This window comes from Lepisosteus platostomus, chromosome 9, assembly GCF_059453375.1.
Source record: "Lepisosteus platostomus isolate fLepPlt1 chromosome 9, fLepPlt1.hap1, whole genome shotgun sequence".
NCBI classification, from domain to species: domain Eukaryota; kingdom Metazoa; phylum Chordata; class Actinopteri; order Semionotiformes; family Lepisosteidae; genus Lepisosteus; species Lepisosteus platostomus.
Genome location: NC_142619.1, coordinates 27,558,040 through 27,576,935, shown reverse-complemented (window position 1 = coordinate 27,576,935; position 18,896 = coordinate 27,558,040). Strand labels below are relative to the sequence as shown.

Sequence of the window (18,896 nt, the reverse complement as noted above, 5' to 3'; positions counted from 1 at the left end):
ACTGCTAACAGCTGCAAGAAAACCTCTTGTTGCCTAGATCCCATCCCTACCTCTTTACTGGAAGCTTGCCTGTCAGACGCCTGCCTGTTAGTTGTCAACATCATCAGCAGTTCCCTTTTGATGGGTGTGGTCCCCTCTGCTTCAAACACTGCAACAATCGCAAAAGTCCAAAACTCTGCGGCTAGTGTAACAGTTCTTGGGGTTTTTGCACTCTTGCCACTCCTGCCCTGGCCGTTCATCCCTCACTGCCTGGGCACGAACCCGGGTCTCCAGCGTCCTGCAACAAGGAACTTGCCAGCTGAGCTAAATGAGAACTCCCCCAGCCCAGGTGGCTGAGATCCCTGTTATACTCAGGAGTGTATTTGTTACACTAGACTTCTAACTCACTTGTAGTAACATGTGACTTCCAAACTCGTCTCTTCATTGGTTGCCCGTAAAATGACATATTCAATATAAGATCTTGTGATTGACTTTCAAGACTCTAAACACTCATACATCTCTGAACTCCTCCATGTTTACACTCCTTCCCCTGGGCTCTATCCAGTTGATGTTGGTCCCTTGTTCACTGTTCCCAGGACTAAATCTCAGGCTTTTGGTGACTGTGCCTTTTCTGTTTTGGCTCTATTATTATGGACAGCCCTTCCCCTGACTGTTCAAGAGTGAAATTCTTTGATGATCTTCAAACCGAAACTCAAAACTCACCTTTTTACCAGGCCTAATCGCCCTATATAACACCTTGAATTTAGTTTTGTCACTTTGTACAGCATCCAGTTTGGAAGGGTGATTTATGAATAAAAGTTATTATAAGAATTATAAAGGGTATATATGTTTGCCTTAAAATTACTTCCAATACTTTTTGAGTTGTACTATAAATATAAGAAGTGGTTGGACATGCCTGTCGATTGTTACTGAGGCTAGCCTTAATGCTAACATGACCAGGCTCAAATTTCTGCTACTTTCAAATTAGTATATTAATTGTAAACGAGATGTATAAAAAACAAATCTCGACATGCCTATTTGTACGCTTTTGAAAATCTGATATGCACAGACACTGCCACCGCCAACCCAGATGTCATTCATCAGTATAGTAACAACAGCAAGTCTAACTGACAAGGAGAGAGAAGTAAAATGTGAGAACTGCTTCCGCCCTCTCTCTCCCCTTCCTCTTTCCAGCTGGCCGCTCCGCCTCTGGCAGGTCTGCGCAGGCGCTCTACGGTCCACGCGGAAGATGATTTGTCTCTGTGGTTGTGGAGCCCTGAAAAACACGTGAGCGGTGCTACGTCATCGTAAACATCAGCGAGCAACATGGCGGCTCCGGCAGCGGGCAAGGTACAGAAAGAAAAGTACACGAAGAGATAATTTCTTACAAAATGCGCGTATTTTGAGGCCAGTGAAACAGGAGTTTTCTTCCTCGTGGACTGCATTTTACAACAGTGCGGACCTTTTAGATGAAATAGCTTTGTGTTGTATAGTTATCCTGATGGAAGCAGAAAGAGGTGTATTGCTTTGCAATTTGGGTCCTGTGAATGCAAAAGCTTTATGATTTTTCCCTCTTGAATGCCACGAAAGCAAGTAGATGTACGACATAATACCTAGCCACCTATCTGGTTAATTGAATGTCGTATTTTAGTTGCGGGCACAAAGCTTTGGGGTTACACTTTTGTAAGCATAGCTAATGCCCGAAACTGGTGTGAGAAAAAAAGAACATGTAATGTATGCTCATGTTTTTTAATTTATTACGAAAGCAAGTATATACCAACTGCACCTCTGTCGAAAACAGAAACTCACATTAGAGTTATGATTGTATTTGTTTTGCACTAATGCTGTTGGCATTTAGTAGAAAATAGAAACAAGAAAAAATAACCCGCTTATTTATGGTATGTGGAAAACGACTTCCTAAATTCCTGTTTTATACAGAATAAAAAAAATCGAAAAGCTGCATGGAATTAAGTCGATACCCAGCATATTTACAGCAGCCATGGGGAGATAAACGGCCTGCAACTCGCTATCTAGCACAACAACACGCCAGTATAAGTTAAATTAACTACTCTGAAGTGCTGAATGTCTGTTTAATCTACTCTGCTAAGTTGTCAGCCAGATGTTTGTTGTTTGCATTGCATTACAATTGCAATGGGTGTAGCAAAGCCTTTATTCTGTTTTCCATTATTCAATTTTCTTGATGTTTACAAGAAATATTGCCATATATTAACAGTGGCATGCAATATACACTTGACACCCCTTACTTGAAGAACAGGAAGTGTTGTCTGTGTTGTTGTTTTTTTGGATAACTAATCAGCAATAATAGAGTAAAACATCAAGTCAAAACAGATTCTCCTCTAAAATTTTAGCTAAAACACAATGTTTTGGAGACACCGATATCTGTATTTCTCGCACAACACATGAACCCTATCTTCATGCTTTAAACACTAAAGCATAGTGGCGTCATAAAGCTGAAGAGTACACCAACAAGAGTCATTATGTATTGAGAGTTTGCACAAAAATTTCAGAGAAAGAATGTGGCACTTCCCTTTTATGGAAAAGCAGATGTAATAGTTCTACTAAAAAGTTATTGGCCTAAAGGGGGTTTCGAATTGTTGTGAATTCCCCTGAGTATTCTGTTGCCATTTTCCTGTTCACTGCGATACATGCAAAATAAAGTTGGAGTCATCATGGCTATGTGTGTATCAAACAAAAACGGGGATTTGTATCATCACTTACATGATGTGATTTGCAGGAAACATGCATCATGCAGGAGTGCTGCTGCATCAGCTCCTGGAAGCTGGGTTTGATTCTGGATTGGAGTATCTGCAATGTGGTGTTTTCATGTTCAACATGTATTTGTATGGGTTTTATCCAAGTGTTCCATATTGCTTCAAATTACTGAAGGCATTTTAGGTTAATTGGGGTCTCTAAAGTGTACGTTCTGCTTGTCTGTGCCCTAGAACAGGCTGGCTTCCCTTTCTGATTGCAGTCTTGCCTTGTGCTGTGTACCTCCATCAAAGGCTCAGTGATGCCACTGCTGACGTTGCCAATAGTGGCTAGAAACATGGTTTCTTATGTGTTTCTCGTTCCTTTCTTGCAGGTTCTATATGAACAGGAAGGGATTTTTATCCATTCTGATTCAGAAAGAAATGAAGACCAAGATTCCCTGATTTCAGGATTTCTTCGAGTAACCGAAAAGGTAGATTAAGACGCATAAGTAAAAAGAGATGAGTACAGAAACTAAAAGCTTCTCGGATATAGTTCTTTGTAAATTATGTTTTCTTTTTCACATTTATAATGTTTTTTTTGTGAAGACATCATATTTAGAAATGATAGTTCAGTTTACAGTCTGTTTACCCTGACATCCAAATCTTAAATTATTTTACAGATTAAATTTGAATTTAACAGGTTCTAAACAATCTTCATTACGTGAATACCTTCCCATTAATTGAAATTTCATGAGCACAATGGAATTCCAGCCATTGCATGTTTTGAACTCTTAACATGATTGTCGTTTTATATTATAATTTGTGCATATGCAGTTTGCTTTATCTATTTTATTTAAAGCTTTAAATAAAAGTAGGTTATTTGGGAAGGGCTTTTCCGGTTTTAAGGTTTTGTGTTACAGTGGTGGTAAAAGGAAACATTCAGAAATCACCAGCATAACTCAGACTTATTTTAAAAATGTGGCATCTGAATAATTCTCTAGTAACCAATGTTTGAGACAAAAACTTAAATGAACAGATTATACCCATATGAGAAATAAGGCCATTAATAGTGAACAACATTTCCAGAGTAAGAAGAATGGCATTTGTTTCTGTTCCTTGGAAAAACTTTATTTATAGTGTAAATGAGAGCAGAACTGTATACTTTAAATCTCTTTCACTGTTTTATTCTGTTGTTAAGATTCTAACATTAATCATGAATAATGTATATACTATAATGTATATTATCATGTGCCTTTCATCACCATTTTGCCAAGAAAACACCCAAACAGTTGGAATAGTGAGAATCACTATACCACATATCGCACAGCTTTGGTGAAAATAATTTAGATACATTTGGTTTGCACAAATGTATTGATATTTATTAATAATGACAGTAACAACACATAACATACTGATGGAAAAAAGACATGCAACACCTCCACCACACTCTGGTCCTCCCATCTGTGTGGAACAGGCTGAAGAGTGACTCATCCGTGAAGAGGACCTGATGCCACTGCTGACGAGTCCATCGCAGCCTCTGTCTGGCCCAAGCCAGTCAGGTGTGATGTCTAGGAGGTGTAAGCAGAGGGCCTCTGACAGGTCGCCTTGCTCTAAGGCCAGCAGCATGGAGCCTCACTGTCCTGTCACTGATGCGGGCATTGTGTCTGCCAGCAGTTTCAGCAGCAGTACGGGTGGCAGATCTGAAACGATCTCTCAGATGGACCAGTCTGATGTGTCGGTCCTGCTCTGGTGTGGTCACTCGAGGGCGACCGGATCTTGGACGGTCATCTGTCCTGCCGGTCTGATGAAACCTTCTCTGCAGTCGGGACGCAGTGGAGCAGCTTACTCCATAGTGTCTGGCAACGCTGGCACATGACATGCCTCCATGCAGCATGCCAATGGCCCTCTCTCTTGCTTCTGGTGACATTCGAGGTATTATGGAATGCACAGAAAACTGACTAAGTGTGGCCTTTTTCTTGCAGTGACGTAAGCTTTGAATTAAGGCCTTTTTAAAGGTGACCTGATCAGGCATTGTTCCACCTGGACCTCGTTGGGTAAAAGCGCACCTAACGAGCTTTCGTGTGATTGGTCAGTTGCAATGCCTCACTGCACGAACATTTTGTGAAAGTACATAAGCTATAACTATAGTATTCTCATTCCAGAAAATGATGCATTTCTTTTTTCCATCAATATATATATAAAACATACAAGTTACACTAAGTACAAACTTTCATATAAGGTATCCCAGAGGCCTAACATCCAAAACACTCAGAAAAGCCTCAGACTGCTTCCAAGTATTGGACTCTTAAATAAAGAAGAAATAACCTTCTTCTAAACCAAACAGAATGTGACATGCGGTTATATTTCTCTCCCTGCAAACTTGAATGCCCTAAAATGATTGGGAACCTACCTCCCTATTCTAAAAATGCACTCTCTAACCAGGAGAGGAAATCGGAGTTCCCTGAAAAACAGAGGATAGCAAGCTGTTCTGACAAGGTTCAAATATATAGCTCCAATCTGGTATTTCTGGGTGATCTGGATCAAGGAGCTTTTGTCTTTGTCTTTCTCTTCCTGTACCCCTTCTCCTTTTTCCTTTCTGTCTGCCTGTTTTATTCCTGCTTTTGGGAATTTTGATTGATAAATATTTACCTAGAAGGTAAATTAAGGTAAATCAAGCTAAACTTTATGATTGCTTTGATCACTCAGTCTGTGACCCTACATCTCAGCAAACATCTCCTTGCTTTGAAGCTGAAAAGTTGACACTAGCCAGTTGTTCCTCCTAGTATCTAGATTCACTTATTCATAACTATTTTTTTTTCTTTTCCCCCTAGGAGGGTGAATTAATTGTAGAATACAAGCCAATGGAAGATGCTGTTGATCCATCAAATATTCTTTGTGCTGGAAAGGTAAAGCTGATTTATGCTTGCATTGATCATTCTTTCAAAGAACAGAGCAGGTTTTCTTACTGTCAGTTGCACAGAATTAAATCATTTGAGAATACTGTATGTCTTAGTGTGAAAATGTATACAATATGCACATCACCTGGCATTCCAAGTTGTCTAACTCTTAACAATGATTCATTGTGCTTTAATTATTTACCTACATTATGTGGAACTTTTAATCTTAGTGTATATTGTTTCATTTAATAAGATCCGAATTACATAAAAATGATTTTCTGAGAATTGAAGTAAATAACCATCATATAAAGTACATGTACCAAAACAAGAACTGTTGTAAATAGTAAATTCATTGTGACTTAGTTACACCAAAAGAAATTCATAGTAGAAAAAAACTAGATCTTCAGTCTTGTATAGCAGAGTATATCAAATTGGAATGTATTTTGTATTTAATAAATCAGACACTGTTGAAAGTATACATAATGAGAGTTGAAAAGTATTCTAGAAATTAGTTACTAAGAGTACATGAAATAAGTGATCTCTGCTGTTTCAAAAGAAATGTGTTAAGAAAGGTAAAGCTATCATACCTTTAAACCTTGTCTATTGCTTGTATTAAAGCTGTTTTCAAACATTTGGTATGTGCTTAAGCAAATTCTGTTGCATTTATGCGGATCATGACTGATCCTTATATTCATTGATTTAAATTGCACTATAGCACTCTGTATATAAAGTGTACTAAAATAAAAGTCCACCATGTAAAATTTAAATTTGGTGTACATAGAATGTTTGCTTTTATATTTTATAACTCTCAAATGTAAAAATGTGAATATATGGTTTTCCCTTTAAACAATTTTGATCCTTGTTTTAATATTTTATTAGTTTCATTTTCTGAACTCGAGTCTTTTCTTGTTTGATAAGAAATGTAGTATTACTCAATTTCTTATTTGTACTGTGATGCCACTGGGAGTTCAGTCATCATAGGGGACTTTAGTAGTTGGGTCTTGAGACAAAAGACCCCCAAGAGCAGTGTAATAATTAATGGTGCTTTTAAGCATGCAATTAAACAAGAAAAGAGCAAGGAGAAGTAAGCAAGCAAATAAAAGCCTAGCTTGTTGATGGAGGTCTACCTCACTTTGTCTTCTAAATAAATATCAGGGGTAGTTATTCTTTCCCCCCCAATATGCAAAAAGAAAACATCTTGCCTTATTGTTACGAAAAAAGAAAAAAAGATCTTTGCTGTAATCTGACTTTAGTTCTCATCTGGTTTCCTTTTATTTCCTTCAGTGCCTGTCTTCCTTTGTTCGTTCTTTTCCACTTCTATTTTCTCTGTGCTCTTTTCCACCTGTCTTGGTTTTGTTTTGCGTTTTCTTTTCACTCTGTCCTTTAAGGTTAGTGTTCAGTTTCTTTCATTACTATTCTATTATTATTATTCTCTCCCTACAGCTACACAGACAACCAATGTGCAATTGGCATAACCTTTTTATGCCTTTTTTATTGTGGGTGACTCAGCAGCTCTTTTCAGTTCATAAACTTGCAGTAATAATTTCTTTCATCAGCAAGTTGAAACAAAATAAGTTTTTGCTCACAAACAGGCGGAGTGTTGGTTCAGGCTTTTATTTCAGCACATAGCATATTCTTTCATATGCTCTTGTTCATCAGGTCTGCTGTTGATTTATACTGTCTGGAACAAGACACACATCTGCCTAGTTCCAGACAAGACATCATGCTGCCATCTTACATCTTGCTTTCTATCCACGGGTGTCTTGGTACAGTCTCAAAAACGTAACATCCTTTTGCTGTCACACACCTAGGGGCATCACAGTACATACTGTAGATATCTTGTATGGATAGTACCATTTCAAAGCATATCAAAAATAATTTCAACTTTTGATTTTATTTTGTAGGATTCGAGTTCAGTAGTAGAGTGGACACAATGTCCAAAAGAAAGAATGCAGAAAAATGTGGAAAATCAACTAAGCTACGAAGCTGAGTGGGATATGGTCAACACTATTTCCTTTAAAAAGAAGCCATACACTAATGGAGAAGGTATGGAACCTGCCTCACGATTTGCTGGTCTTGCAAAATAATTGCTTACGCAAACATTATCACTGCACACTGTATATATGAAAAATACCTAAAAGAACATGCCGTATTATTTCACTGAAATCATTAATAAATCCTTAAAATCTAAAAAAATTAGATTGGGAATAGCATGAGGTCTGAAAATTAAGAAAGTAATCAAGTTCACCCAAATGTTTTAAAACATTGCCTATGTCATAGTATGGTATCAGAATGCAATGCAAGGTGGCATTTTTCTTATTAATAACAGTGTTTCAAGAAAATGTACTTTTTATAGAACATCTATGGAACCTAAGCTATCATAATGATTTTCCGTTGTACTTTGAATGTACTTTTGTATGTTTGCTCTCCATTTAAAAGAATAAAATTTGCTTTTGAGTTAGCCTGCTTTACAAAAAAAAAAAAGTCTTGAATGCAATCATCAGAGCTGAAACATATAAACAATGGCCACATCATGTGCAATTTAGTTTTTGTGTGCTATATTATTTTGTCCTTTAAATTTGTATGGTATATCCTGTTATGACATTAAATTGGTAATTTCCAAATTGAGTACATTGTATCATGAACAAAAGATTTTACACTTATTTCTTCAAAGGTGAATGCTTTAATTCATGGTGTTATTACCACCCACTTGGTAATTACAGTGTATTGCTGTTTATTATGTTTATTACTGATTGTTTATTATGTATATGTAAATTACACCTGTAGTTTTCCATTGCATTAAGAATTATTAGATATTTTAAATTTAGGAAACTGAAAACCAGTAGTATGTTTAAAAGTGATGACAGTTATTTTATACTGTTTACACATTTTGCCTTGGATTTTAAAATGTTTATACAGCAAGAGCAAAACAATACAGTTAAAGCAAATAATATTTATATAATTACACAGATATTTGCAGTTCTAATCTTGCAATAATGTTAATATAAATTATAGACATTTGTGTTGAAATTAAAACAAAAGTGTAATGAACAGAAAAGTATTTATCATTATAAAAATTGCACTGGATTTCTTTTATACTGCTAATCCTAAATTAAGAAGCTCTTCAGTTTTTATATGCTAATACCTCTTTTAATCTTTAACTGTGAATCTAAACTTTTTATGATGTTACACACTTTAGGATATTATAAAGACGTATCACTGAAGTTGAAAAGACTAATTGCTTCAATTCTTTTATTGTAAAATATTCTTCCCAATCAGTCTGAAGCGGGTTATGTATATTAATCATTGCTTCCATGGTGCCAGTCGATTTCAAAGTATTAAATGTCAAGCCAGGGGAAGTAAGGGAACTTAGCATTTTATCTTTACATTGAAAATGACATTTAATAGTGCAGTTTTGTCACATTTTGTTAGGAGAATCCTTGTAAAGCCTGCATGCCCATAAACCCATTTGAATTTCTATATGTTAATAGTCTGAAGTTATAAATATGTTGTCTAGATTCATCAAGTGCTGTATCAGTCTTAGATTTTTCAAGGGTGTTTTCTTTTCAAACTTCCATTTCTCTTTTATAAAATAAATTGTAGACTATTAAAATAGTTTAAAATAAGACAATTATGCTATTAGAGGAATTTATCTTGTAACATACAGATGCAGCCATTCAAAGTGCGCGGTACAGACACGTACCGGAGGTAATTGGCTACGGTGTCGCGCATTGTGACGCACGATGACGCGCGGTACTGCGGTACGTGATTAGTTGACCGACATGGGCACTCGTGGTCCGTTGGTCTGTCGTAGAAAGATTTACAGTAAACGTCTTTACTTTGCCCGTTGTAGTATTTAATATTTATATGGAATTTTACCACTGAAGGGAAATCTTAGTAGCTGAGCATAAAAAGAATAGGAGCATACTGTAACGCGCGTGAAGGCCATAAACGATATTAATTTTGGAACATAAACATACAGTATATGGCTGGTCTCGGTACTTTAAAGAAAAAATACACACCAGTATTCCATTTCTCCCTAAACATTTTAAGCATCGAAGTCTTTAACTAACGAGATACCGGAGTCAACAAGCATACTTTTAGAATTTGATTAAAAGGGAATATAATATGGAATCGCGTATCTAAAAAAATTAATAACGATATAATTATATTCATGTACCGCAACACAAGAATAGTACACGCTGTACATTGTCTGTTGATAATGTTTCTGTAGTGCTTTTTCAGCACTTTGCATGTGACCTTGCCGGTGGCGTTGTGGGTTAGGTTCCTGACTCTCTTGATTTTATATATCACCTTTAAAAGTGGAATCTCAAAGCAAAGTAAATACCCAACACTGATTGTCATGCTAATAAAGGTGATATGTAAAATAATGTTTTTTTATTATTGTTATGGAGAAACATGCCCCATTAAGATACTTAGAGGACAAAGATATCAATTTATGTTATATAACATAAATTGATATCTTTGTCTTCTAAGTATCTTAATAAACTTTCAGCATAGCCTTCTCCCCGTTTAGATTTATTTTTCTTCACTAGTATACTTTAGATCTTTTTTTCTGAACCGGGGAAAATCTGATCATGTTTCTCTATAACAATAATAAAAAAACATTATTTTACATATCACCTTTATGCGATATCACCTTAAGGACAGCACATACAAGGGTTAATTGCACAATGGACCACGCAAAGAAATTTAAAATAGTCTTCTTTAGGTGTGAGGGCAGGAGTGGATCGCAGAAGGCATAATCCGCAAATTAGGAAAACAAAGAACAGGACAGGTGAGACGTTTATCCAGCGAGCGAGTGATCAGAAAAAGGAACAGCTGTTACGCCCAGGTTTTACGCTCTCTCTCTGCTGAATGAATAAAAGCATTTTATTAAAAACGCGTTTGCGTTTGTCTGGGTATTTACTTTGTAATCTGTGGTTTACATCTACTGTATTGTTTTGAGATGCCACTTTTAAAGGTGATATGTAAAATAATGTTTTTTATTATTGTTATAGAGAAACATGATCAGATTTTCCCTGGTTCAGAAAAAAGACGATTAAAATCTGTAATCTTTCCACTTGTATGTCATCGGAAAATACAAGAAGTTTCTGCTTTGTTTAAGGATGGTATCAAAAAGTAATCTAAGTGGTGAGAAAGCTGTGCTCCTCAAAGCGCTTTACAGGATAAAAACAATAACAGCAATAGTGGCTGGGCAAACGATTTTTTTATAGAAATACAAAATGAGATATAATGATGTGTTCCGGCTAAGACATTAACGAGTACAACCCCCCTCTCTGCGGGAGTGCTGGCTGTGACGAATTAAACCAGTTTCACAGGTATTTTCAAAGTAGAAGGGGGCGAGATTTCCAGCTTAATTTTCGTGTTAAATAATTTTTTTTAATTAAAATTCATTCTGTACAGCAATCGCATATTTGGGTACCGTTTCATAAAACTTTCATGCTTAAAATGTTTAGGGAGAAATAGAAGACTGGTGTGTATGTTTTCTTTAAAGTACCGAGACCAGCCATATACTGTATGTTTAAGTTCCAAAATTAATATTGTTTATGGCCTTCACACGCGTTACAGTATGCTCCTATTCTTTTTATGCTCAGGTACTAAGATTTCCCTTCAGTGGTAAAATTCCATATAAATATTCAATACTTAAACGGGCAAAGTTAAGACGTTAAATATACATATACATACTGTATACAGTACAGTTTTCATACGGTAATATGTTTATGTTCCTAAACCAATCTCTTTTATGAGCATGTGAAAGGCATGGTGAATCGATTCTCAAAAATTACTGTACTTTGCATGATTGGAAACAAATGCGTGATTGCAAAATGCTCTATAAAAATTTACTCTATTACAAATTTACAATTTGTTGATAATAGAAATGTTAGGTTCTCTAAAGCTTTGTGATAGTTGACCCACCCAGGCAGCAAAAGATCAGCTGCACTGGTAAGATGCGACACCGAAGATATGATTAATAACCTTATAAATCTGAAGGGAGATCTGAAGGGATCCCCCCCCCCACACACACACACAATAGAAGCAGGAAGCAGAAGCAGGGACCGTTGTCAGAAGGGAAGAAGGTGACTATTCATTGTTATCAAAAATGACTTAGATTCAATCATGTTGTGATATTTTGAAATATAAAAATCAATTGATTGTCCATAATATTGCTATTCTATTTTTTCAAAGAAATGTTTGTTAAAAGAAAAGTCACAGCGCCAGCTGGATTTGAACACACAACCCGTGAGTTGGTAATCAGGCACGTAGACCAGTGGGCTACAAGGGAAGTCCCATGAAGAGAGAGGCGAAACAGCCCTGCACAGCCCTGTCGCAGTACACGAATATAATCATATCGTTATTAATTTCTTTAGATACGCGATTCCATATTATATTAGCAGAAAAGCTTAAAACTACCACTTTTTCACACGCTATTTCACATGTTAGTTAAATACTTCGATGCTTAAAATGTTTAGGGAGAAATGGAATACCGTGTGTATTTTTTTCTTTAAAGTACCGATTCCTGGAATCTGACTGGCTGATACCCTTCTGAAGTGGTTCCATAATATCTGGTATACGGAAAAGAAAGCGTTGATAAAAAAGCCTGGATTCTCATGTATCTGATACAAGTATCTTTTAATACAGTCTTTGCTGTGCTCTTGAGGATCCTTGTGATATTTTGAGCTCTAGTTGAATGATAAGTGTCGCATTTTAAATAATTTTCGTAGTTAGAAATTATGAAACGCCCTGTTAAAAACAAGGGAGTTTTTATGTCCGTTGAAGTAAAAGACAAAGTAGGGCTTGGACAGATTCCAAGTGCTTGTTCAAATGTGCTAAAGAAATGATACTTTGAGTATACAGCTTGTCCAAAGTCATTCATTATTAATACTATTAGTAATATCTTCGGTAAAGGCTTTGATGCATAAATATTTCTGATAAAGGTAGGTTGTGTACTTTTAAATTTAAAAGCTCAAATGCTGTACATGAGAGGTTAAGCTTTATTGGCTCCTCCTGGTGGTTTTACAAGGTGACGCCGGATACTTTCCGGCATGACGTCAAATGACGCGATTAACCCCGTGATACTGCGTGATACCGCGACGCCCACCGGGGTATACCGCGAAATACCCCACCCATTTTGAATGGCTGCATCTGTATTCATAATTCATCATGTTTTGTGCAAAGCTTCATCGATAAAGAGGCCAGGTTTATGTGTAGAGATGTCATCTTAACATACACAAATATTGATGGTTGCTGTTTTTGTTAGGATGCCTGAATACTGCCAATGTATGTTTTAGTTAATTTTTGTAAATAAGAGCAATCTCCTCACACCGGGGACGCCGATTACCAGCTATCCAACAATGGATTTTGTTTTTCAGGTGTTTTAAGCCATATGCACGAAAGAAACAAGTGGGCCTTCTTCTTTAATGTTGGTGACCTAAAAACAATCAAAATCAAGAAAGAGGGCTGGCCATATCTAGTATTTTGCCTTAAAGATGAGACATCCTTACCTGCTCTTCATTTCCATCAAGGAGGCAGTGAATTGTTTTTGGATTGCCTTAAGAAACATGTGCTGCTAGACGAGTAAGTACAAAATGGAAAGATTTCATGTCTTTTGCTGCTATTCTGGTGAAAGTGCTTTTAATTAATTATAACTAAGTCGCAAAATTGATGCTGGGCTCTTTACATTATTAAAGTCTTAATTGAGCTAAAACGCCACTTGACGTGAACTTTTGAAACTCATTTTTATGCTCAAAAGATACATTTTTAGTAACTGAAAATAGCGTTAAAATGACTCCTTTTATCAGGATTGACTAGGACTTCAGGTTTCTGTTCAAAAAGCAGCAGGAGTGTGAACCATGCTCAGTCTTGGTAACCTAATTTCTGTTCAGTCTGCATTTGCATCTTTATACCCAAATACCTGAGATTTCCTCAGCTTTGGTATGTAGCTGTCCTACTGCAGTGAAGGCTGAGAGGCCTTGAGTCCACCAGGGAGTCATTAAGTGCTGCATCACCCTTCCTTGTTTGCACTGTGGCACTTGTAGCATGTAGCAATGGCAGATGGTTTGACAGGACATGCTTTGGAGGAAAGCTTGTATAGTCCTCATCCACAAAGGCGGAAGTAGAACAGAGTATGCACTGCAGTAATTGCACGGTAAAAAGTATTCAATAGTGTATTTAAAACATAACAAAAGGAGGTATTGGGTCTTCTTTTTGTATGTATCTTGTTTGTTTTGTACACTCTTGGAAATGTAAGTAAGTTGCATCAGCATGCAAGTAGGGCTGGGCGATATGGCCAAAAACATTATCACGATAAAACTTTTCATATCAGTCGATATCGATAATTATCACGATAAATGTCAAATCATTATTTCTTTCAAGTTTAAAGGCAGATTTTTTCTCCTGAGTGAAAGTTGAAGAAATCAGACAGTTAATTGGTAAATTAAACAGCTCTTTATTTTAAGAACACAACAAACACTTGCCAAACAGCAGAAACATTAAACAAATCTGAGGTAGAGAGTATTCAAGTCTTTTTTATGTCAAGATATGCATGAGTAAAATTTACAAAATAAATATCTTAATAGAAAAATTAAATACTGCAGTGTGATAAAACACACAGAAGATGGCTCAGACAGACTGCAATGTTTAAAGTGCTTTGTTTTATGTCTGAAAAAGCCAAAATATTATTATATTACCGAAGTTGAATGACCTTTTCTGTCGACGATGTCATGGTCCTTCGAGCTGGTCGTTGGCAGCACTGCATTTGCTTCAGTGTCGCTCATTTCTCCACTCTAACTACAATCCTGTCAGCCACCACCGTGTGGGTAAACAACACCACGTTAGCTGCCTGGTCTGCAACATGCACGCGCGCACGCGCACTCGCACGGTATTTTGCGCAAAGCATAAACATATATATTGAATATTTATCGAACTTTTGTTAAAAATATATAGCGGCAAATTATATCGCGTTAATTATCAGCATCAAATTATCGCCCAGCACTACATGCAAGCTATAAATGAACAAGTAGGGCTTGTGCTTTAGCTGTGGACACTTCAAAACCATGAAACAAACAGCCTTTTTATTTTGTAATGTTCACTATGTATTTTATATTCAATGGGATATTCCTTAGGTTTTAGGTGGTAATAAAATCTTGTACTAAGGTATTAGTGAATGATAAGGAAGTAATCACCATCTAATTTGTACTGATGTATACATTTATAAAATAGGGTGTTAAACACCGTTAATGACCTGCCATATATTCATAAGAAGGGCTCTTATTTTCAGTATTGGTTTCCCAGCTGCCTACTCTTTTAAATATTAGTAGTGACTCAGTCTTTCATAGATCTTAATTTAAGGAGAGATATTTATTGCGCTTTGATATTAGGATGTTTTTATTATTAACTAAGATTTTAAATGATGTACATGTACTACATATCCATTCTGCTGCAATGAACATTTGTTGGGACTTTCCATTTCACTGTTGGCGAAAGTAAGCATACAGCCATAAACAATCCTGGATCACTGGGATCAGTGGTCAGCATCAGCTCTTATCTGTACTTCAGGGATTGATTAGGCAAAGCACTTGGTGACCTGTTGTACATCTCGATTACATTCTGCATTCCATTCTATTAAAATATGAAAGTCTTGTTCTTAAATCATTGAGTACAAGCCTAAGCTTCCAAGCTATAGTTTGCATTATGAGTTGCAGATCCACGACTTCAAGTTCCAGGTCTAGGTCCAAGAAAATCTCAGTTTCAAATTAAAACACTTATCCACCTTGCAAGAATACAGAATACACTAAGAAATGAAGGACTGCAGAAAAAAACTAATTCTGAGCTTTAAAGATGTAGTAGATTACCTAGATTAAGGATGTTGAATATCTGAATCAGATTATTTTACAATCTTCTCTGTTAAATACTTAAAAGGTTAATTTTACCCTTTTTGGGTTAGATATTCTCCTGATCGTACTAGTATATTGTGCAAGTGTAATTGATATAGTTTTTGCTTTGAATTATATACCCCAACATTATTCAATATGCCTGTTTTTTGTTTTCCAAATGATTTTTCCAAAAACACCCTTTTTGTCTCTTAAGTAACCTCTTCAAGGTCTGTGTTCCTCATTTTTTATATATGTAGTTTGTTTTTACTACCTGTGTCAACACCCTACAATTGTCACATTACATGCTTTCTGCCAAATGTTTGCTCAGTCCCTTTTTATTTGATTTGAGACTAAATGCACATGGTTTTGACAAACGCTTTAACACTTAAAAAAACAAACAAACTGCACAGCTAATGCATTGCACAAAGGATTAATTTACCTCTCACTTGCAACACAGTGTTTGCTGCTGTTCAGGATTGCCAAAGATATCCTGGTTGACTTGAAACCCACACAGCCCCATCGATCTTCAGCCAAATGTGCGTCCTCCAAAATCATTGAATGACGTAGCATAGGATTTTTTATGCTTGGTAGCTAACAAGTGAATAGGATAGATAAGGCTTTTACTGGCATGCTTTTAAAAAATTGAATACTGTGTGACAAGTGAGACAATTCCAGGACTGTTTGTTTCTGAAAGAACACTGTAATTTGAAGAGCTCAAGCTGAAATCCTTTATTAATACTCTTCTTATGAAAAATGCTTTTGGCTGAGGGATGGTGTTAACTAACTGTAACAGTAATTTGGTGGTTTCCTTTCTGCGGTGAATAGATCTTAGTTCCAGAACTTAAGTAGCAAAATATAAACATCAGTTCCAGGGCAAATATATGTGTACTGAAGTGCATTATTGTAAAAAAAAAAAACTGATTCAATCTGAAGTGTAATTTTGCCCATTAATAAAACTGCTGGACTTGATTACTAATCGAAAATGTGACTTGAAACCTGTGCTTACTGTTTTAGCAAGTCATTTCTGATATTTTATGAAATGAGAAAGGTTCTTCTCCAGAGAATAGTGAATCAGCTCATGCTGTTTTCTTTTGCAACATGGTGAAATGTTTACCATTCATTTTGTTTTGTAAATTAAAAAGTATCTGGCAAATAAAATGGCTATAAATGTCTGTAAGCAAAAGGAAAACATGGCATTTCCCTATCCATAAGGGAAGTAGGATAAAACTGACTCGTTTAAAACCTTTCTTCAGTTCATTTTTTTAAAATGCCATTAGTGCCCATCAGGATGATTAAGCCTTGTCCATAAAAAAGGATGTCTTAAAGGTTGTGAGTGTGAAGTGTGATAATGTCTCAGATTTGTTAGCAGAAGACGATTTTTTAATTTGAAAGTGCAGGGCTGTAGATAAAAAAAGTGGCTTCTTGATTTCGTAGTTCAAACATACAGATTAAAATGGTTATTGACCATAAAAGGTAATTAATACAGTCAGCTTTTCAAGGTATGCTCATGATTGATTTATGATTTTATTGGTCATTGAAGGATTTAACTCAATCTCTGAGGCTACTTGCAGGTTCCTGAAAATGGTAGTTGAAAGACAAAATGTTGTTTATCTTAATTTAGGTACTTGATACACATCTGATTTAACTTTCATGAGGCAATGATGCTTTTCTGAGGCTGAAAATGCAGTCCCTCCCTAATCCTGCAGAGTATCTCAGAGCTTTGAAGGCTTGTTTTGCACCATTTTATAATGTCATTTAGTGGGTAAAGAACATACCGACTCGGAAGTTTGTGGTATAGCAATTTAAACATTTTGTAGTTTTGAAACTCGCTATTAACTAATGTTGATAATGTTTCAGATTCTTTACATTTGTTTTTCAAATTATTTAATGTATATGTTGGTGTCTGATAATAATAATAATAGCTTACATTTATATAGCGCTTTTCAAAGCGCTTTACAGGCAATGGGGACTCCCCTCCACCACCATCCACCTGGATGATGCGACGGCAGCCATAGTGCGCCAGAACGCTCACCACACATCAGCTAGCAGTGGGGAGGAGAGCAGAGTAATTAAGCCAATTTGTAGAGGGGGATTGTTAGGAGGCCATGAGTGATAAAGGCCGGTGGGAAATTTGGCCAGGACGCCGGGTACACCCCGTCACTACACTGGGGCATTAGGACCCACATGAGCCACAGGGTTAGCGCTGACGCCTCTTCCAGCAGCAACCTTAGTTTTTCCCAGGAGGTCTCTCATCCAGGTACTGACCAGGCTCACACCTGCTTAGCTTCAGTGGGTTGCCAGTTGTGAGTTGCAGGGTGATATGGCTGCTGGTAGTATCTGAGTAGACAAGGAATAACTATACAGATGAATACAAATCCTGTGAGAAGTCAGGTTTAGGATATTTTAAATAGAGTATTTTCTTGTTTCTGTAATTTATTGAATTTAATTTATATTAAAAAATTAATTTAGTTAAAAAAAATATGCAGAAACCTACATGTTTTTTGTTTAAATTCCTTGCTTCTAGTATGACCTAGGATCCTTGCACTTATATACCTTGGTATTAGATAAATTGTAGAATCAGCCCAAACAATAGCAAATATATTTTTGGAGGTTCAATGGTATGTCCAAGTTTGACAGTCTAAAATTAATTAATTAATGAATCAAATAAATTAAGTATTCACAATCCTCAAAGGCATTGACAAAATTAACTTCACAGACGTACTTTGAAAATGGAAAACAGTGTGGTACTTTTTTTGCAAAGGTCTGTGGAAGTCTGGAAAAATTTACCAGACAAGATGGAACCTGATTTCAAGAAAAAGCTTGACAAAATCCTTGAATGAATTAGTTACTAGAAAATTAACAAGCTAGTAAGGCCTAATGTCCTCCAAACATCTGTCCAATTGCGTTTAGTAAAGGTTTAGGACCTCTCACATCAGGCCAGTCTTCTGGAATTCATTGCTGTAACCTGTGTGTGAAAATGCTGTAGGTTCTGATGGGGAAGTGTTTGTTTGAATTCATTGTCATGCTGGTGGGTGGGAGGGAGGGAACACTGGATATGATGAATGTTTTATTGTTCCGGTGTGAGGTCTTTCTGGGTATCTCTTTTTTAAAAAGGGGATTGGAACATAAGAAAGGTTACAAAAAACAGATAGACCTCCTATCCTATGTGTGTCGTTCGTGCTTAATTCATCCACAGATCTTGTCCAGTCTTATATGTAATGTATATATTCAGTAACATGACTGAGTAGCTTCTATTATACTCGCAAAACTCTTTGGGTACAGAAGTATCTCCTGTTCTCAGCTTTAAATGCACTTCCAACTAGTTCCCTTTTGTGTCCTCTGCTTCATGTTGACTCTGGAGAGTTCTGCTAGGTTGACTCAGTGTTTTGAGAATTTTGAATACTTGTGTTTAG

General features: G+C 36.4%; 1 protein-coding gene across 2 annotated transcripts in view; it reads left to right on the top strand.

The window, feature by feature from the left end:
* The first annotated feature begins 1,214 nt into the window (after positions 1-1,214).
* tbc1d15 (TBC1 domain family, member 15) overlaps positions 1,215-18,896 on the top strand; it is a 64,094-nt gene continuing 46,412 nt past the window's right edge. For both annotated transcript variants that reach the window (XM_088644542.1, XM_088644543.1), the window contains exons 1-5: positions 1,215-1,329; positions 3,083-3,181; positions 5,522-5,596; positions 7,492-7,633; positions 12,982-13,186. In XM_088644542.1, coding sequence (XP_088500668.1) covers positions 1,306-1,329; positions 3,083-3,181; positions 5,522-5,596; positions 7,492-7,633; positions 12,982-13,186 — 545 coding nt within the window. In that variant the 5' untranslated portion in view covers positions 1,215-1,305. The remainder of the gene's footprint in view (positions 1,330-3,082; positions 3,182-5,521; positions 5,597-7,491; positions 7,634-12,981; positions 13,187-18,896) is intronic.